At 39.1% G+C, this 20,717-nt stretch overlaps 4 protein-coding genes across 6 annotated transcripts in view; 3 read left to right on the top strand and 1 right to left on the bottom strand.

The window, feature by feature from the left end:
* The first annotated feature begins 859 nt into the window (after nt 1-859).
* Nucleotides 860-5,438, top strand: gck (glucokinase (hexokinase 4)). Of its 2 annotated transcripts, none has more exons than XM_034237088.1 (10): nt 860-1,080; nt 1,594-1,756; nt 1,877-2,031; nt 2,208-2,327; nt 2,450-2,545; nt 2,648-2,747; nt 2,857-3,040; nt 3,695-3,850; nt 4,279-4,512; nt 4,730-5,438. In XM_034237088.1, the coding sequence occupies exons 1-10, from the start codon at nt 1,000-1,002 to the stop codon at nt 4,875-4,877; spliced, it is 1,437 nt and encodes a 478-aa protein (XP_034092979.1). In that variant the 5' UTR covers nt 860-999; the 3' UTR covers nt 4,878-5,438. The 2 variants fall into 2 exon arrangements, with proteins under 2 accessions (XP_034092979.1, XP_034092971.1); XM_034237080.1 differs by having other exon boundaries at nt 1,862-2,031.
* A 687-nt stretch (nt 5,439-6,125) lies between these two features.
* On the top strand, nt 6,126-7,833 carry myl7 (myosin, light chain 7, regulatory). Its single transcript, XM_034237142.1, has 7 exons — nt 6,126-6,138; nt 6,261-6,362; nt 6,829-6,904; nt 7,043-7,147; nt 7,229-7,307; nt 7,389-7,437; nt 7,530-7,833. Exons 1-7 carry the CDS (start codon nt 6,136-6,138, stop codon nt 7,632-7,634), a joined length of 519 nt encoding a protein of 172 aa, XP_034093033.1. The 5' UTR covers nt 6,126-6,135; the 3' UTR covers nt 7,635-7,833.
* Nucleotides 7,834-9,984: 2,151 nt separating this feature from the next.
* agpat9l (1-acylglycerol-3-phosphate O-acyltransferase 9, like) lies at nt 9,985-17,765 on the bottom strand. Of its 2 annotated transcripts, none has more exons than XM_034237097.1 (14): nt 17,644-17,765; nt 17,045-17,240; nt 16,893-16,956; nt 15,038-15,186; nt 14,795-14,940; nt 14,406-14,480; nt 14,215-14,304; nt 14,038-14,131; nt 13,821-13,936; nt 13,482-13,537; nt 13,184-13,269; nt 12,934-13,062; nt 12,655-12,734; nt 9,985-11,664 (listed from the first exon to the last, which is right to left on the bottom strand). In XM_034237097.1, the coding sequence occupies exons 2-14, from the start codon at nt 17,186-17,188 to the stop codon at nt 11,556-11,558; spliced, it is 1,338 nt and encodes a 445-aa protein (XP_034092988.1). In that variant the 5' UTR covers nt 17,189-17,240; nt 17,644-17,765; the 3' UTR covers nt 9,985-11,555. The 2 variants fall into 2 exon arrangements, with proteins under 2 accessions (XP_034092988.1, XP_034092995.1); XM_034237104.1 differs by having other exon boundaries at nt 17,629-17,733.
* A 2,604-nt stretch (nt 17,766-20,369) lies between these two features.
* adamts12 (ADAM metallopeptidase with thrombospondin type 1 motif, 12) overlaps nt 20,370-20,717 on the top strand; it is a 36,278-nt gene continuing 35,930 nt past the window's right edge. Inside the window, exon 1 of the mRNA XM_034238335.1 lies at nt 20,370-20,673. Within this exon, the coding sequence (XP_034094226.1) occupies nt 20,556-20,673 (118 nt within the window). The 5' untranslated portion in view covers nt 20,370-20,555. The remainder of the gene's footprint in view (nt 20,674-20,717) is intronic.

Raw genomic sequence — 20,717 nt, 5'->3', positions numbered from 1 at the left:
ATAATGATAAATTCAAATCACAGGGTTCATCTTTAAATGTACGTGATTATCCTTGTTGGTCACAGGTTATATCTTGCACATTCTTCACACTGAGGAATTATAGTGATTAGTTTGAGATTATGTTTTCTTTTCATTTGTTTAACCTAATGAACGAGGAAACATCTGTGACTTAAAGGTCTAATTTTCAAGAGTTGGCCTGGCATTAATAGCAGGATTAAGCTACCATTTCAGACAAGCAACATAACGCAGAGTACTCAAAACATTTTTTTTTTTGCATAATTATAAACATTTGTAAAACTTTAAAAATGTCATGATGACAAAGTATTCATAATTAATGAAGTTCGTAATAAAATAAGATACCTTATTAATCCCAATTTGTTATTACTAAAGTACACTGTATTTGTGTATGTTATTATGTCTAAGGGCAGTAAGGGCATGCCTTGAACAAGTCTGAGTGTGATTTGTCAGTTATGATGGAGCTTCATATAAAAACAAGTCATAGATGAAATATAAGAATATATATGTTAAATAACCTCTTCCAAATGCCTGCATTAAAACTGAACAATCTATAAAACTTGATTCTTACTTTGAAGAAAGTAGGTCATGTAGACTTTTGGCTTTTTTGGGGGGTGGTATACTCTGTTTGTACAGAATGTGTGTGTGTGTGTGTGTGTGTGTGTGTGTGTGTGTGTGTGTGTGTGTGTGTGTGTGTGTGTGTGTGTGTGTGTGTGTGTGTGTGTGTGTGTGTGTGTGTGTGTGTGTGTGTGTGTGTGTGTGTGTGTGTGTGTGTGTCGTGTTGATTCCAGGTGGCCAGATGGTATGATTTTGGGTAGGGGTTGGTATTTGGTGTTGCCAACACTTCACCAGAGCATAAAATCAGCTGAGGTTCTCATTCAGTGCAACTCACACTTCACTGACTCTGCACACACACAAGGTGGACACACACTCACCGCACACCTAGAAACACTTGCAGAGACTCATTTAGTTAAAGCTGGGAAGATGCCGTGTGTCAGCTCTAACCCCAACCAGATGGTGAAGATGCCTTGTAGCTACAGCTCTGTGGTTGATAAAATCCTCTTGGTAAGATTCACTTTTCTGATCGACGAGACTTTGTAAAGCTTTAAATCATTTGTAACGTTAGTATTGTTAGAGATTTTTACTTTTATCCCATGTGACTGTTATGTGAATTAACAATAATCTTTACACACAGACTGCACCATGTTGTTTCAGAAGCAACTCTGGGTGAGAAGCTTGATTGTATTAGTTGTTCAGATGCTACTTTGTCCTGTATTTACTGAAAACATGGTTGTATGTGGCAATTCTGAAGCAGAAATTGGAGTCCTCAGCAATTCCTTCCTTTGTGTTGTATTGTAAAGTAGTGTTTTTCTCTCTTTTCATCTCATTTGTTTGTGCTCTGATTCCTTCTCTGCTGTTGCCGCTTATGATTTTCCTTTCTTGTTTTGAAACCTCTTGTAGTTTTGAAAAAGCTGTTTCTCAGTTTGGATTAGAAGCGTGTTTCCAGTGCATATATGTATATATATACCAATAATGTCGAATGGCCTTTTAGAAAAATCTTCTCTGCTCTTGTTGCAGGTAGAGGAGATCCTGTCAGACTTCAGTTTGAAGAAGGAAGAGCTAAAAGAAGTCATGAAGAGGATGCAGCGCGAGATGGACCGAGGATTGCGTTTAGAGACGCACGAAGAGGCTAGTGTCAAAATGCTTCCAACATATGTTTGCTCCACCCCTGAAGGATCAGGTAGAAACTCATTCTTTCACCATTAGAGGATCGCATAGTTGTTTTTTGTTATCTCATGATTATCACCTGTGCAGGTAAAGCCATTATGTGCACGTTCAGATGTAGTGTGTGTTTTAGCAGAAGTGGGAAATTTCCTGGCTCTCGACCTGGGGGGGACCAACTTTCGCGTGATGCTTGTGAAGGTGGGTGAAGATGAAGAGAGGATCTGGAAGGTGGAGACCAAGAACCAGATGTACTCCATTCCTGAAGATGCCATGACGGGCACTGCTGAAATGGTTAGCATGGCAATTATTTTCCAGTGTTATCCATGTTCATGTTTCCGTGTTTGACAATTGTGTATGTTCAAAATTAAAGATTGCCAAAAAGAAATGTATTAAGGTCGTTTTTTTGTAAATACAGAATGATATTAGAATGATCATTTTTCCACATCTCATATCCTCTCTTTCTGCAGCTTTTTGACTACATAGCAGAGTGTATGTCAGACTTTTTGGACAGACATCATTTAAAGCACAAGAAGCTTCCTCTGGGTTTCACCTTCTCCTTTCCAGTAAGGCATGAGGACATTGACAAGGTAGGATGTTATACATTGGACATACTTTTAAACAATCCCAAGATCGGTCAACAGTGCTAGACCTATACAAGTTATGTATCTTATATTTCCTTAATTTATATTTATATGTTTTCTTTCCACAGGGTATCCTGCTTAACTGGACGAAAGGCTTCAAGGCTTCTGGAGCAGAAGGGAACAACATTGTTGGTTTACTCAGAGATGCTATCAAGAGACGAGGGGTGAGTTCCTGCTTATTAGAAGTGTCTTTTTCTTAATAAACAAGACCATTTTGTGACATCCGTATACAGCTGGATGACTCTAAATATGATGTCGTCATTTAGGACTTTGAGATGGATGTGGTTGCCATGGTGAATGACACAGTAGCCACCATGATTTCCTGCTACTATGAGGATCGCAGCTGCGAAGTTGGGATGATTGTTGGTAAATAGTAACACGTGATATTGATATGCACTCATGAACATGTATCCATGCACAGACATGTAGACTCAAGCATATTTAAAGTGTGTTTTTTTGCTTTTCTTGACACCAGGCACTGGTTGTAACGCATGTTACATGGAGGAGATGAGGACTGTGGAGCTGGTGGAAGGGGAGGAGGGCCGGATGTGTGTGAACACAGAGTGGGGGGCGTTCGGAAACAACGGGGAGCTGGAGGAGTTCAGACTGGAATACGACAGAGTGGTGGACGAGAATTCCATTAACCCCGGACGGCAGCTGTGAGTGCATTCAGTTCAAAGATTCAGTCACATACATTAAACCTCGTCATTCGTTTGACCCAACTCCACATGTTTACCAACTTCATCTACCTTATTAACTCAAGTGTTTGTGCTCATAGTGATATGTCATTAAAGGTTCTCAGATTGAGAGATTGACGTTGTATTTTAAAGTCTGACAAACACTTCCTCCCTCATTGTCTTATTGTTTTTCGAAATCAATCATCCTTCTGCGGCAATACTCACCTGACTCTCACTTGAGCGCTCTGTGTGGTTGCTAAGCTACCAGTTGTTTTTCCTGAGGATGACTGTAAATGGCCAGAGCCCTCATACGTCAGTGGTCAGTCAGTGTGCGGGGGTGTCAGATTAATGACCCCTCTCCTCTGCTTGCCATAGTGCCTGTAAGCCTAATGGCTGTTTACCTTTTGCACTGGCAGTCCCTTAACACAGACAACTGCTGAGCCCAGCCTCATTGAGCCTTTTTAGCACTAACGTTGTCATCTTCATCCGTTCCCCTTTTTTTAAATTACGTTTTGTGACGTGCACTTGCTTCCTGTTCCTTCCCCAATTTCAACATCCTCTCCTTGAGTTCCCAGCCTTCCTATCAATATTTATTTATAGTTACCTGTCTCTTCTCTTGTTTTTCGCCTCTGGTAGATATGAGAAGCTGATCAGTGGGAAGTATATGGGAGAGCTGGTCAGGCTTGTTCTGATGAAGCTGGTGAATGAAGACCTGCTGTTTAACGGTGAGGCCTCAGAGCAGCTGAAGACACGTGGGAGCTTTGAGACGTGCTTTGTCTCACAGATGGAGAGGTGAGCATCAATAAATACTGCCATGGCTGCTGTTGTCCTCCCAATAAGACAACTTAAAAACATAGATGAATGTTTCCTATTAGACATTTGACAAAAGAGGACTTAAAATGAAGATGATTACAGACAAACATTCATATCATAATCAGAGAGGGAAAGAAACACATGAATATAATAACAAATAATAATAATGTAAAGCCTGTTGTGTTATGTATCCTAATGACATAATCTCACATGACAGTGTTGATGGGAAATAGTAGGAAGCAATAAAAAAAGCTACAATTCAGTAGTGAGCTACTACAATATTTGTAGACAACTAATTAGACATTTAAATGAATGCAAAATATAATTGTTTTTTTTTTTTTATACTATAAATACACACATTTGTGATATCAGCATTTATGTATTGTCAACTTTTGCCTTGTTTTCAGTGACACTGGGGACAGAAAGCAAATTTACAACATCCTGTCCTCGCTGGGTGTTCTGCCGTCAGAGCTGGACTGTGACATTGTGCGTCTGGTGTGTGAGAGCGTCTCCACTCGCTCTTCACATATGTGCGGCGCCGGGCTTGCAGCTGTGATCAACCGGATGAGGGAGCGACGCAGCCAAGAAGCCCTGAAGATCACAGTGGGGGTTGATGGATCCGTCTACAAGCTGCACCCATGGTGAGGAATCCATGTTTGAGACTTTCTAATATCCCAATTTTTAATATACCGGAAAATACTTGGTGATTGATTAGATGTACCCAAAATGCAGTGCTTGTGGACTTATATTTAACTACCCAAATCTTTATTGGAGTAAATAAATATTGATTGGATGACTAAAGAATAGAGAGAATGTGGAAAAGAAGTTGGAGATTTGACAGTTTTTCCTTTATCTCAGGTTCCGTGTAAGATTCCACCAAATTGTCAGGGACCTCACGCCTCACTGTGACATCACCTTCATCCAGTCGGAGGAGGGGAGCGGTCGTGGAGCCGCCCTTATCTCAGCAGTGGCCTGTAAGATGGCTGCCTGCATGCTGACCCAGTGAACTGAACTGTGATCTGAGAACATTGATGACAAGTCATTCACAGATGGCAGCTCCGGCCTTTTTCAGGCTCTGAGGGATGTGTGCCGGTCAAGACACCCACAGCTGGACGATGTACAGACAAGAAAGCAAGCTGTATTTTATTATAGTATTTGGTAGCATTAGACCAGATTGTAGTAAACATGTAATGTTTCTGAATTTGTGTATCACTGCCTATTGATAATATTTGGGTATGAACTGGTCCATTTCAACAATGGTTAATGTTTGATTGGGGATATGGTATAACACCCATGCGAACCTGTTCCTTACATTACTTGTACATGACATGTATAACCCAGGGACACCATTTGTAAATGCTGCTACGATCTATGACTAAACCAAATATATTGCTTTGTTATGTAGTGATTTCTGTTTGTGAGAAATGAAATATTCCTTTGTCATATTTAAATTATACAGATCTATATGCATATTTAGCTAGTGCGTTGTAGTTTCCAAATGTGCATGATGAAATGCTTTCGATTTGAATAAGCCCAACTTTAAATAAAAATGCTTTAATAAACTCAACTATTATATTTAAATGTATGTAAATATCAGTTTAATTACCAAATACTATATATAATACCACAGCTGAAATGGAAAAGCAGATGTGTTTTATGTATCTAGATCTTGTAACTTATTATCACTTCTATTTCTACTGGAATAGCAAGTGCTGTCTAAAGTTAGTTAAGACACATCTTCAGTAGTATCCCTACTTATTTCACTTGGTGATACACCCGCTGTTTAAACAGTTTTCAAAATCAGAGAAGAATTAAATAATAGTAGAATAGTTCATATACTGCCCCCTGTTTCTGCGATGGAGACCTCTCAGTTTACCATGCGTTGGAATAATAGGAAATCATTATATGCTTAGGAAATCTGCTGTGTATCATCACAATGTTGTGTAAAAAACAACACATAAAACATACATTAAAGTTAATACACGGCTTGCTTTGACCTCAGAGGAGTAACTTCATTGGTTGAGTGACGTCAGAGGTCACTTACGCCCCTCCATGCACTTCATATCTCTATTTTCAAGCTCAGAGGAATCCTGCAGCTTCACCTCTTATCAGGTACCTTCAGAAGCACACGGACAGCAGTGATGGCCATGTAAGGGACTGTGCTGCCCACCACAGGCTATTATAGGACAGTAAAAGATAAGATGGGCGCTACATAAAACCCACCCCAGCATCACACTCTGCTGGGAGCATTCGATCATTCAGACATGGTAAGTCAGTGAGCATTTTCAGTCTTGCAATACTTGCAGTCTGTGATCAGTTGTTATTCTGTATTATAAATGTTTGTATACTTTTATGAGTACACTGAATGTGTTTGTGTGCATCTTTTCAGGCAAGTAAGAAGGCCTCCAATAAGAGACAGAGGGGAGCACAGAAGTCCTGCTCCAATGTCTTCTCCATGTTTGAGCAGTCCCAGATTCAGGAGTTCAAAGAGGTAAAAAAAACGATGTAGGAACCTGTGATTTTTTATTTTCAAACCTATGCATGAGAAGGGAAATAGAGAAAGGGTATCTAAGGGAGTATCTAAGCTACTGGACATCAGTGAACTTAATCCATATAAGAATGATTGAAGTGGCCAAATTGTCAGAAAATATATGACAATGGCAAGCGAAGTAAATGTATCAATATTGGTAAAAAGCATCAGGGTACTGTACGCAACATTTACCATGGCTATTTTTATACAACAGCTCTCTTTACAAGAATACCCTATACAACTCCAAAGAAAACATATATATTTGTCATTATATTTAATACAAATTGTAAAATGAACTGTTGCATTGGAGTTGAATTTGAAACAGTAAAGGTTTATATGCAATTCAACATATATTCGTTATCTGAAGGTCTCAAACATGTACATATTTTGTATTCAATTTCAATATTTCTCATTATTTATCCTGTAGGCTTTTGGGTGCATTGACCAAGACAGAGATGGTGTTATCAAAAAACAGGACCTAAAGGAGACCTATGGACAGCTGGGTATTTTCTTTATCTTTAACTCTTTATCTGGTCAAAAAAAAGTATCTACTGATGCAACCTGCTGTTCTTAATGCATTTGATATATTTAAATGTATTTACTGTACGTGCTCATATTCTCTGTGGGCTCCTGTGTGTCAGGGAAGCTTAATGTTGATGATGAAGAGCTGGAGGGGATGTTGAATGAGGGGAAGGGTCCCATCAACTTCACCGTGTTCCTGTCTCTTTTTGGAGAGAAACTCAACGGTAAAAGCTTCTACAGAAGTTCAAAGTAATCTCTTAATTTACTTTGATGAAGATGCTTGACGAAGCGTTGTTGTCCTCCAGGCACCGATCCTGAAGACACCATACTGGGAGCCTTCAAGCTTTTTGACCCGAATGGGACGGGCTTTGTTAATAAGGATGAGTAAGATACATATTAAATAGCTTTCCCATTGTTTATATTTTACATATCATCAGTAACATTTAATTATCTCATTTATCGCAGGTTTAAACGATTACTGATGAACCAGGCGGATAAATTCACAGCAGAGGAGGTTTGTGTTCTCTTTTGTCTTTATAGTGATACATGGACTATGCTGTAAGATAATATTTTTCACCTGGTAAATTGTCATTGATGAACCTCTAGGTAGATCAGGCCTTTGCTCTCGCTCCTATTGACCCAACAGGCAACATCGACTACAAGTCCCTCTGCTACATCATCACACACGGAGACGAGAAGGAAGAATCTTAAGAAAGTCATACAGGTTACCTTAACATGCTGATAACACGTAAAGGTTATCAATCAGAAACTTCAATGGTTGATGGATTAATGTTGGGACATCTGATTCATTTAACCTCTGTTTAATTTAACTGTTAAATGCTACAGTTCTGTTGGTTATGCCATTTGTTTCTCATTTCTTTGTTAAGAATAAAGTGTTCCTAAAATCTTTCTTGATGATTACAACTGTTCGTTTTGTAAGGGAAAGTGAAGTAACACAAGCGGCTTACCATTGCTGTTATCATGAAATAAAAAAGCGAAACATCACACTCAAATGTCATATTCTATATTATAAAAAAAATTACTTGAGATTAATAATCTAAGGGTTTAATACTTCATTTCAGTGAGTTCAATATGTCTGCTTACAAAATAGGCTTTTATTAGTAATCTGAGTTCCTCGGTATAAAAAAATAGTTATACAAAGAAAGAAAATGAAACCTTTTCAAGACCAAGGAGATCTATGTATACTCAAGCATGCTCACCATGACAAAGGCTGTTTTTCTTGATTGGTAAAAGATCAAGTAATTAAGTAAAGTATAGAATAAAGTCAAGTAAGGTTAAAAGTAAAGAAGGGAAAATAAAGTATGGTAAAGTAAAGTAATTTGAATTGAAGTCAAATAAAGTGGGTAGAATAAAGTAAAGTAATTTGAATTAAAGTCAAGTAAAAGTGGGTAGAATAAAGTAAAGTAATTTGAAGTAAAGTAGGTAGAATAAAGTAAAGTAATTTGAATTAAAGTCAAGTAAAAGTGGGTAGAATAAAAGTAAAGTAATTTGAAGTAAAGTAGGTAGAATAAAGTAAGGTAAAGTCGAGACAAGTAAAGTACATAGAATAAGTGAAGTGGATAGAAGAAGAAGAAGAAGAAGAAGAAGAAGAAGAAGAAGAAGAAGAAGAAGAAGAAGAAGAAGAAGAAGAAGAAGAAGAAGAAGAAGAAGAACTTTATTAATCCCTTACAGGGAAATGTATTTCCCCACTCTGTTGTGTTTGCACACATTACACACACAGGGGAGGATATGCACAAACACAGAGGATATACATGCACACACACAACCACATGCAGATAGGAGAGGTGGCAGAGCAGAGGCTGCCAGGTACCCGGCGCCAAGGGAGCAGTTTCGAGGTTAGGTGCCTTGCTCAAGGGCACCTCGGCAGAATAAAAGTAAGGTAATTCGAAGTAAAGTGGGTAGTATAAAGTAAGGTAAAGTCGAGACAAGTAAAGTAGGTAGAATAAATGTTAGGTAATTTGAAGTAAAGTCAAGTAAAATGGGTAGAATAAAAGTAAAGTAATTTGAAGTAAAGTGGGTAAAATAAAGTAAGGTAAAGTCGAGACAAGTAAAGTAGGTAGAATAAATGTTAAGTAATTTGAAGTAAAGTAAAGTAAAGTAAGGTAAAGTAATCTGAAGCAAAATACGGTAAAGTATTCATTCAGAGGTCTCACTGCTGTTCCCTTCTTTGAATACACTGTTGCCATGGATACAACAACAAACACCTCCATAAACTCCACCACCACATTTTCCTGCTCACACAGCAAACAGACGGTCAACAACAAGAGGAATAGGAGTGTGTGAAATCCTGCAAGGCAACATTTACTTTCAGCACACTTGCAACATCAGGGCTGCTTTCAAATGATTGTGGGTTTATTTTGGGATTTCCTAAATCTGTAGTTTTTACTGGCAGAGATGCCCATTGCCTCTGGAGCTGCAGGCAGGGTGCATGTGGGGGTAGGTGCTGGCACGACATGGACAGAAGATGGACAGAAGAGGACAAATAAACCTTCCACCAGGGACTGCAACTCCTATCTGCAACGGTGGGTGGAATACTGCACATGTACTGAGAAGGTGTACCTTTGAAATGTAGTAAGGATAAGTGACACTATTGCTGTGATCCTTAGTACACACTGTATGTGCTCTTTACATTTAAAGCAATTTATAGGGATATCAACGCAGGAAATATAACACAATAAGAATGTTAACAGAAGCTGAGTTGTATCATGTTTCGTTTGCTGATAAAAACAAAAACACTTGCACTTTTCAATGCTTTAATTGAAGGTATGTTGTCGAATCATTCTTTAGTTTTCAATGCCAGAGAAATATCAGCATTTTGCAAAGAATGCTGACATTTGTAACCTGCGATTTGGTTAGTGCATCTGCAGCTGCTATTAAATCAGCCAGCTGACACCAAGGCAGACTAATGTTATCAGGTTATACTTACATATTGACACATAAGTCATGGAAAATAACATAACTGACCAGCTGTCTAAATGTAAAATCATTGCCTACAATAAACACAAGATGGTGTAAGAACAGATTGTGAAAGCGGGGGTTGTTCTGATTGTAGAAACCATTTTAATAATTGAGATAAAACCAGAAGAGATTTGCCACGTAGCATCTTTATTGGCTTTTTATTGCTAAGAGATAAAAGCATCTTACTTTAAAAACTGCTGGTCTGAATCAACAGACACCTGGTCGTCATTTGAACTGCACAGAGGAAGACAGATGTGAGGCACTAATCAGACTCATAAATATTTCACAGTACCATTTGTTTCTCTTGGCTGTTTGTCTAAAGAAAGAGTCAGGAAGTCAAATGTAAAAAAAGGCACTGTTCTCCAAAACACACTAATGTAAATAAATTAGTATCAGCTTAGTTTCTTGGCAATCGCATGTAAACTTATTGTCATCCTTGATCATTCCAGATATTACCAACTCAAAGAGAGAAAGAAAATCAAAAGACACGCGTTTCATGTGAGTATTGTTATCAAGTAGAGTTTGGGGGGCAGTGAGACACAATTAACTGTGACTAACTGATGATTAACTCATATTTGTTTTTACACAGGAAAACCCTGAGCCCAGTGATAATGAAAATGATGCTGAGGAAACTGATAGTGAGAAAAATAATGGTGAGAACGCTGACAAGATAAAACAATAGAAATATCAGAAAAGTTACTGTGAGTAAACTTTTTTTCAAACACTTTTTTTCAGGAGCCAAAGAAGAGAACTCCCAGAAAAATAGCAGCAGAGAGGAGGAGACCACTTCAGGAACATTACCCAGTGAAGAGAGATCCAAAAAGTCTCCGCTGTGTGTTCTCCTTTAAAGCCATCCCATCTCATGTGGACTTTTAATGAACTATCCTTCACCCTCATGCATGTATTATTTATGTGCCAAACCCATGTGTCTCGTGTCCCTACTTTGCCTTTACTGCACTGTGAAAAAAGGGTGAGGGGTCAAAGGGTACCAAAACCACAGAATACGTTTTCTTTTTGCACAACTATAACATATCAGTGTATCAGCGTTGAATTGAATGAACAATATCTATGGTAAAAGTGTCTATCAGTGTTAATTATGTTACAGTAAGACCTAAATACATAAAAGCATTATCTCTTGTATTTAGCTCTCCACATCTGCTGTATTCAATAGTATGACATGTCATGCTATACAACAGTAAAACCACACAGTTCCTACAGGTTATTTTGTGATTTTATAAATCACACAAACTTGTAAACTAAAAGTTATCTTTAAAAAAAAAAAATGGAACAGCTCATGAATAAGTCTACTGATGGAGACATCCATGAACCCAGTTGTTCTCACCATCGTCTTGTTTATAATCACCCATTTCATTCAGAGCATTTCCTCAGCATTCAATCACAAGAGAAGCTAATGTTTTTTCAGCAGCAGTAAAAAATAAAGAGCTTCTCACTTTATCAGAGCCACAGTCTGTGCCTCATAAAAGCTCCATATTGCACTTTGTGAATCACTGAGTGAGGTACCTGTCCTGCTGTAATTGGCAGGATCAGGCCGAGCTCATGGGGACATGCGAGAGGAGAGAGATGCCCGTTTCCAGCGTATATTCTCCACATGGCAGGGATTATTACAGCGTACTGGGGGGGGGGGGGGGGGGGTCAGTCACTGTGGCTGCTGCTGTCGTCCCCCACCACCATGCTGCTGTACTGCTTCTGCTGCTCCTCTTTGAACCACACCTTGGGCTGCGATCTCTTCAGACCTCCATCCCTGCAGACAGAGGCAGACAGGTGGGATCAAGACAAGCTGAGAGTGGTGCTTATCATTTAAACACATCTGCTCCATGTCAACGAATATCATGGTTAATCTAAATAATTTATATTTTCTTTTACATATATATATATATTTGGCAATCTTTTGCAAAAATGTTACACATTTATTTTGAAACCATTTAAAAAAAGCTATTAGCTTAATTTATAACTTAAAAAAGGGACAGTTCACTCAAATCGAATCAAACTATTTATATATATTAAATATAAACATCTGACCTTTAGTGCTATCGATCTAGATTGTTAGGAGTTCCTTAGTACTGGGGATATCATCTGTGGAGATGTCTGCCTCATCTTCAACATAATGGCACTTGTGAAGTTCAGTGCCAAATAAATACATTTGCACAAGTCAACAGTAAAGTCTCTTTCCAGAGATCATGACCCTGTTATCTACAGTCCTTGCTTTTAGTAGTAGAGTAGTTTTATCTATGAACTTTTTTCCTTATCACTGAATTACATGCAGAAGCGTCATGAAGGTGGTACATTTGGCAGCTGTAGTTTGGTAGAGAGAATAATAGTTCCTACATACTGCTCAGAATAAAGTATGCTGATTATATTCATCTAAGTGGGTCTTGATTTTTTCAAATGTATTAGTCAACACCACAAACAGAGTGCTATCTACATTAACAAAAATAGTGAGAAGGTATGCATCTCTACTGTTTAAATCTTTAACACCTCATATCAAAATAATCTAGATTGACAAAAAGCACTACAGGTCAGAGGTTAAAAACATATTTTTATATTTTCATTCAAGATTTGTTCTTGCTGTAGATGTGTGTTTAAGCACTATTTGCATTCACAGATAAAGTCCTGACATAGACTTCATTTACAGAAAAACAGATGTTAAATACTCTAGAATGAAGAAATAACAATCAACTGAAGAAGTAAAAAAGGTTCAAATTTAAAAGAAGTAAAAAGGTTAAAATCTTACCACTGTAAATCTACGAGTCCTCCCCGTCGAGCAATGGCCGACTTCACTCTGTTGGCAAACTGCACAGCGTCTTCCCCCTCCTGCCATGTTGAAATTAAAACAAATTCAATATACTGCACTGTGTGTGTGTGTGTGTGTGTGTGTGTGTGTGTGTGTGTGTGTGTGTGTGTGTGTGTGTGTGTGTGTGTGTGTGTGTGTGTGTACATGTGGAGTGACACATATAGGCTGTACACATGGCTCTTTGCATGCATGTGCTCACGTGCTTGGGGACATACACACCTGTTGATGCATTACGGGCAGGTACCAGACATTACAGACGAGGGCCCAGCTGGTCATCATCCTCAGCAGATAGTTGACCATGCTATGCTTGGAACTGTTCCAGAAAGCATCTCCAACATTTGGGTCGTACTACGAAAAGTAAAAACATAAAATAAAGAAGTGCAATGCATAACTTTAAAGCATGTGAGCCAGTAGGCCACACATATCTGGATGAGTAATGGGGCTTTATTGAGAGACAGGATTAAAGTACCTTGATAGCCACTGGATATATAGTCGCTCCAATTTCAAAGCTTCCCTTCTTAAACATCATGACAGATGTGTTGTTTACACAGGTTCCTGTGGAAGCCAGACATTGGGAGATAAAAGGGGACAGAGTTGTGTGAAGCTTTGTCCAAACCCACATGAAATAGCTCATCATTAGTCACCACTGAGTGGCCAGACTGGTATAAAATATCAAGAGCTATCGAATCTTATCTTTGATGATACAAGGACAACCATAAAACCGCTGTGGATAGAGTAACTCCATCATTCCACATGGTCAAACTTACCCTCTGGAAATATCAATATGGGGAGCTTTTCCTTGTCATTCACATGGTCTGTCAACCTGGAAACAACACAAAGAGGTAATGGAAACCATCTCCTGACTAGAAATATATCTGCATATTATGTGTGTAGCAGTGGTAGTATGAGATCCTGGATTCCAAACTGAATGAGTCACTCTTGAGTAGCAACTTTCCAAAACCTGTTGTTGCTTGGAAGAGATACAGGAACTCTAGATAATTTCACTGCCAGGAAAATGCCAAAGCAGCCACGGAGAGAAAATACAGGCGGAAAGACATGCAGTGACAAGCCAGAGAAAAAATGCTGGAGTGAAGGAGTAAGTTCACCTTTTGGTCACTAGGTGGCGATCCTTCATCTCTGCCCTCTCAAACCAGACATGAGGACACGACCTCACCATGGCTCTCTGGAGGACTCCTATCAAACCTCCATGCACCTGACCCACCTGATGGACACATTAGGACAGTTATGGCAGCATGTCTTGATGTAGAATGACAGATTACCTACCAATATAGAAATCTCAACATGAAAGATCTTTTTTTTTACCATAGCATAACACCCATCGTTGCAGAGAATCACTATGTCAATAGGAGAGGTGTGATTGGCCACACAGATTCCTCCTTTTTGTGGTTTGTTTTCCCTGTTGTTGGGAGGTGAAGACATGAGGTCAGAGTCAAATTATATTCCTGATTGTTAGAAAGGTTAAGATGGAGGCTTGTTTACCTGTTGTGATAGCGGATTGTGGCAGAAAGTCCTCGAGCACAGATCCTGTAGCACATCACATGCACCCATTCACTGAGCCAGAACTTCATCCTGGAAACACAGACGTACACAGGGAAGCACAAAGGAAGGAGGAACCATATCCAGTCGAAAAAAATATCTAAATATGGAATACAATGATTGTTTGTAGTCACCTCCAATTTGGAAGTAATCCAACTGCAGATGTTCCTATGACCAACCAGGAGAGGCCGATGAAAGCCAGAGTTATCCTGGAGAAAGTGGAGCACGTTGATTCATCAAATGTTCAGCATGTCAAATAAAAACCCATACATATAATATTAAAACTAAAATATTTGTCAGTATTTGCATGAGTACAATAACCATTGTCTGATAGCAGGTTGTTGTGGTTTGAAAGTATCAACAATGTCTGGAAAAAATTGGTGAAACTTTGAACTAAAAAAAAGATACAAATATGTCATTTTTATGATTTTGCCAGTTTGACTTCACTGAAATTTGAAAACACTACATTTGTGTCTGAGAACTTCATTTTGCAGCAAGGGGACTGGACTTAGCATCTGTGTACCTAAGTGGGGCGAGGATGCAGTATCTCACAAAGATGCCGATGCCATAGACCAGCGTCAGCTTCAGACTGATGTACTGGAAATCGTTGTTGGTGCGAGTCAGTAAGTTCCACGACACCAGCTCCTCTGAAGTGAACCGCTGTGTCACCTATATTTGGAGTTGAGTGAAATAAAAAAAGAAATCTGACTACAGCAACAAGGCAAGATATTTAGAAAAAAAATGGTGGTATTGCAAATAAAGTTACCTCATCCTCTACAATGCTCTCAATTCCTTTTCGTGCGAAATAGAAACAGTCACTAAGTGCAAAGTCACCGCCCACCAGTGGTTTGGGGCGACTGCTTCTGAGTTCCTCCAACTCTTTCTCCATAGAGCCATCCTCCCTCTGGATGAGACCTAACAACACACACAAACAACAACACACACACACACACACACACACACACACACACACCACACACACACACACACACACACACACACACACACACACCACACACACACACACACACACACACCACACACACACACACACACACACACACACACACACACACACACACACACCACACACACACACACACACACACACACACACACACACACACACACACACACACACACACACAACACACACACACACACACACACACACACACACACACACCACACACACACACACACACACACCACACCACACACACACACACACACCACACACACACACACACACACACACACACACACACACACACACACACACACACACACACACACACACACACACACACACACACACACACACACACACACACACACACACACACACACACACACACACAATCATCTAATAGAACACTTCAGCAGCATGAAAGATAAGGCATATCTTTACAGATTGTGTTGATCGAGCCAGAAGATTAAATGGTTTCAGTCAATGATATACAAAATAAAATCGAATGTAAATGGACATATTGAATCAGAGCACGAAACCATTCTGAGATGTTCACTTCAGAGAGAAAAGAGAAAAGATGAAGATAAATATCAGCATGCTTTATCTAATAACTACAACATATGTCATTTGGCAGAACGCAGCAGAGGAATCTGCCAATTTCCACATTGAATAAACTGCACTGATACAGTAAGAGCCATTTTCTCATACTGATATTCTGAACAATCTGTGCTGTTGTTTTTGCTGTAAAGTGTCTCTACTGTAGGCTATTTTATTATATGTACAGCACTTTGGCTCGACCAAAAATCGTTTATAAATGTGCTATATACATAAAACTTGATTTGATTTTGATTTGATTTGATTCGTCATTAATGCAGGACTCTGCAAGAAAGTTCACCTTAAATGTCTAACAGTCTACCTTAAACCTACACCTACTGAAATACAAATTATATTACGAGAGAGCTGTTCAAAGAGCAGGGATCTGACACTATCCACCAACAGCTCACAGAACAGTAAGGAAGTGGCCTCTACCTAATCCATTTAGCTGATAGTACTGCAGGCAAAGTCCAAAACCCGGAGAAACAAACTTTGTTTCCAATATTTCAGAATGATGTCTGTCTTATCGCTGCTTATGAAGCACTTTAAAGTTCTTATATGTATATTCCACATTTAAATGCAATGCTGACATACTTTGGACTTTGCAGTGGCCACATTTTGCTGACATTACTTTTACGTCTTTATGTGTTACAGCGAGGGACCCTCCTGTGCCGCTCATTGAATGACAATGAGTTAAGTCTTGTGAGATAGGTGTAAGTTTGTGATTTTTGATGCCAGACATAGTCCTATAGATAAAAATAAAATAACTTAAATCTGCCATTAAAAGGTTACAGCACAGGGCTATCATCACTAAAACAATGCATCCGTATTCAAAATCACTCTTAGCTGCAAAGACGAATCATTACTCTTTTAAACTAGGCAGTATCATTGCAACATGCATGATCAGACTTGTAGCAAAGTATCTTACGAAATCCAGCACTGAAACGCAATACTATAGTCACTGTAGTCCAATCTTTCACAATAAAGGATTTGACAATGATCTTCTTTGGAAGTGTCCTTACCACAAGTAATTTTGATCATGCAGTTTTCTACTCACCATTAGATGCAGATGGTTTGAGTGTTCGTTCATCTGTGACTTTCTGTATGTTCAGAGTGGCCCACTGTAGAGGACACACAGACAGGAGACATTTATGGTATCTGCATAGCCTAAGGCATGTACATCTGTGAGAAACACAAAAACAACAGTACCTCTAAGGTTTTCACCAGGATGTTCATGTAGGCCTCAGAGATGCCCAGTGAGAAGCCAAACATGGCAGGGACCATGATGAGGCCGATGAGGAGGCACAGCCAAGTCTTTAGTGCCCAAAGGGCAAATACCCAGAAGTCCTCCATGTCCACCTGATTCCCTGAGGAACAAGAACAGCCTGTGGCTCAGAAGGCAGTCCTGTATGTGGAGAAAAGGGTGTTTATTTTAGTCATATAAGTTCACCATAGTCACCCAAATAAGATAGATATATCATTTATACAATCACTTGTCACACTAAGAAGGTCAACAAGAATCACAATGACATGCCCACAAAACTAATATCACTCATCATACACTCATAGTTAATTTAATCAGGAGTAAACACACGCGCGCAAACGCACGCACACACACACACACACACACACACTCTGACGATCACTGACGATCACTATCACATGTAATGTAATCCTGCGAAGGTAAACAAATCCATAAATAACCAAACTATGACAGGACCCCTCTATTATTAAACTACAAGACTCTATAAGACCGAGTTGTTCATGTTTTCAAAAGCCTTTACAAAACTTACATCGGCTCATTTTACCTGTCAGAGTTCAGTCCATGCCCTTCCTTCCCGAGGAGTAACTCAAAGGACTGAGCAGCAGGAGTAAACACGCCCATTTATGACTAGAACAAAGTTCACAGAGCAGCGCCTCCTGTGGACAACTGGAGAAGTGCAGACACGTGGCTCATTGTTCATGAGTGTGGGAAAATACAGTTCAAATTTTATTTTCAAATTGTTTCTATAGAGTTTGTGCTTGGCTGAGTTGTTTTTTTTGTAATCATAGTTAGTATTTTGCTGTATTAAGGCCATTTGTACAAAAGAGATTTTGATAAAGATAAAGTGTAAATACAAGAACACAAAATGTCATAATAAAATACAAGAAAATAAAACCAAATCTAAGCTAGTTGGTTCATTCCTGAATCGCAGAATTAATACTAATTCCATTAGTGAGGTCAACTTTGTTTCGGTGAAAGCATGTTTATGTTGCAGGTTACGCATTAACTTTAATGGATAAGGATATAGGGATTTTCAGTTTCTTTTGTCATTTGAGAGCATATTTTAAAAACTCAGCTTGCTAGTATTACTGTATGTAGTGCTACAAACTTGTCTGACAGCACAACACAGAAAAAACCTTGATGAGGAATGTAGCCACACGCTCTCCCTGTATAAAAGCTTTTCTCTCCCACCTAAGACTAACATAAGGTCCTGATTATTTTCCAGGTTCAGATATTTCACAGTCTGTTGCACATTACTGTAACAGGAGACTTCAGGGGGTCAGTTAGAGTAATGTCTGTGAGAATGATAACAAGGCACTTGGCAAATGCATTTGTATGAAGAAAGCGGTCTGTCTGTCTATCGCAGTAACATAAAGGGATATAAGCCAAAATATATGCAATGCAATAATGCGATTCATGTCTGAAATTGTTTTCCTTGTTTCACTTTTAGCAAAAAAAATTGCAATTACCAGTAATTAATTTAGTGTTATTTCTGTTGATCAATTCTGATAATTGCCAGGCTTGTAATTTCACACCAGATACAGACATTCCAGATGTGTGTTAAAACAGGAGCCAACAACACACTATTTGTCCTCTAATGTTAGGGTGTGCTGCTCCAGTGAGGCTGTGCTTGTTAGTTCTAACATGTGTTATCTTAAAACTTCAACATACACAACAGTTTGTACAATACAGCTTCTGTTGCATGGCGGTTTTATTGGGTCCACATAAGAGGAACACCCCAATGTGGCCCATTAGTGTTGCTGGTGGTGGACTGAGATCAATAGTCATTATCTGTGGGGAACAGTGGTTTACTCAGTTATTTTAAGGGGAGGTCTTCATTCTCATCAATTATCTCCTCTCTACTCCAAAAACATTCCTGAGGGATTGTTTGGAATTGTTATTAACAACTATATCTTCAATGCCCTTTAAACTCCACAGTTTAATGAGTCCCCTGCATTATCTGCCTTTGTGTCTCCCATGCACCACAAAAATGAGGGAATGAATGCGTCATGTCTCAGTAACCACTTAATCACAGATGATTTTGCTCGAGGGATAAATGTTAGACACCTGAAGCAGCAGTATTTTCTGAAAGGGGTTTCAACTTTCAGAGGATACGCCCCAGAAAAAGCCTTTCACCCTGAGCTACATTATGCTGTGATCTTCAGGAGCTTTAATGTTCCCTGGAAATAATAAATAATAATTCATTGGGCTATTCTACAGTGCACAACTAACATCAGACATGTTTGTCCACTTTTACAGTGGAACTCAATGGAAGCTGGAAGTAAAGCCATGCATATATTTAAGTGTGAAGGTCTTCTTCGCATCGAGCTTTCTTGAATCCATTACAATCCTGCACACTGGAAACAATTCCTGGTTGATACAAACTGATGCATGTCAATATAGACATCATTGTTTAAAAGCTACAGAAGCAACAATATTTGTCCTTAATTCTAAATAAAACATAAGAATGCATGTGGTTTGTTCTTCACGGAATTAAGAGACCTCACACCAAATAATCTAATATTTAGTATAGTATGCAAAAATGCAGATGAAATATCTTTTTTTTTAGGGTTTTGCTATATTTCCCCAACCTTCCATGCCCCAGACTCTAAATCACTAAAAGTTATGGAAGTTTAGTTAGTATACAATTAAATTACTGTGCATCTACTAAAGAAACAATGTCAATATTAAGCATTTATTTTAATTTCTGTTTGTAAGTGTTGGTTTCTGAATGACAAGTATTTATTATCATGGCTGATATAAGATATGTAATTCAAAACAAATTACATATCTATATATATCTTAAAAATTATATAAATTATATATCTTATATATATCAGCCAACAGTATAGATATGTAATTTTGACTGAGGAATGAAGACTGAGGAATGTTACGTGGGATATTTAGACATTTTATGAGGCTAATTTGAAAACTTCGGACAAAACTGTTTCACTTTTTACCGCTGATATTTCTTGAAAATGTGACTAACACTAATGTAGGCAAAACTATACTTCTCCTTCTTGGCACCCACAAGTCCGACGTAATTTGCTCCAGATTTATTTTATAAGTGGCAGTAAATTGCCTCGCGTTAATGATGCGCCGCTGGTGCAGGATTTGGTGCAAGTCTCGACACATGACAGAGCATGCTGCTTCATCCAGATCAATGGAGCTTCCTCCTCCTCGCTCCCCCTCGCTCCTGCAAAGGAAAGTAGACACTGGCCCCGAGAAAACTCCTCCCCTCCTCTCCTCCCGCAGAGCTGGAGCTTTCTCCCTCTTCAAACCTCGATCCGGCTCCCAGTCTTGCTCGGTGCTTGTCTGCCTTCGCGAGGGGAGATTTCTGAACGTGTCCATGTCATGACACAGGACAGCGCAGGATCGAAGTGGTCGCCTCTCAAGCCACTGGAACCACAGTGCACAGGACTCTTTTGCAGTGGTTTGAGTTTGGTTACATGAAATATGCGATGTTTGCAAGAGTGCCCGGTTCTTTTTCTGCTACACTTTGTTTTCATTCTGGCAGCCAGCCACATAGAGCTCTCCGACTCTGGCGGACTCTTCTCCCTGTTTGCAGAACAAGGTCAGTGTGATGCAGTTGTTATTGAACCTGCACTTATGTGCATG

This window comes from Gymnodraco acuticeps, unplaced genomic scaffold (genome assembly GCF_902827175.1).
Source record: "Gymnodraco acuticeps unplaced genomic scaffold, fGymAcu1.1, whole genome shotgun sequence".
NCBI lineage: Eukaryota > Metazoa > Chordata > Actinopteri > Perciformes > Bathydraconidae > Gymnodraco > Gymnodraco acuticeps.
Note: the sequence above shows the minus strand (reverse complement) of the source record. Positions and strands in the feature narration are given on the sequence as shown.

Excerpts from the sequence above, each read along its gene's own strand:
- gck (XM_034237080.1), top strand. The coding sequence starts at position 1,000 with ATGCCGTGTGTCAGCTCTAACCCCAACCAGATGGTGAAGATGCCTTGT. Across the intron at positions 2,328-2,449 it reads GGCATGAGGACATTGACAAG|GGTATCCTGCTTAACTGGAC; the intron begins GTAGGATGTTAT and ends TTCTTTCCACAG. Across the intron at positions 3,851-4,278 it reads TTTGTCTCACAGATGGAGAG|TGACACTGGGGACAGAAAGC; the intron begins GTGAGCATCAAT and ends CCTTGTTTTCAG.
- myl7 (XM_034237142.1), top strand. Across the intron at positions 7,148-7,228 it reads TTTTGGAGAGAAACTCAACG|GCACCGATCCTGAAGACACC; the intron begins GTAAAAGCTTCT and ends GTTGTCCTCCAG. Across the intron at positions 7,438-7,529 it reads ATAAATTCACAGCAGAGGAG|GTAGATCAGGCCTTTGCTCT; the intron begins GTTTGTGTTCTC and ends ATGAACCTCTAG.
- agpat9l (XM_034237097.1), bottom strand. The coding sequence starts at position 17,188 with ATGGAGGACTTCTGGGTATTTGCCCTTTGGGCACTAAAGACTTGGCTG. Across the intron at positions 14,305-14,405 it reads GGATTACTTCCAAATTGGAG|GATGAAGTTCTGGCTCAGTG; the intron begins GTGACTACAAAC and ends CTGTGTTTCCAG. Across the intron at positions 11,665-12,654 it reads GGACTCGTAGATTTACAGTG|GGATGGAGGTCTGAAGAGAT; the intron begins GTAAGATTTTAA and ends CTCTGTCTGCAG.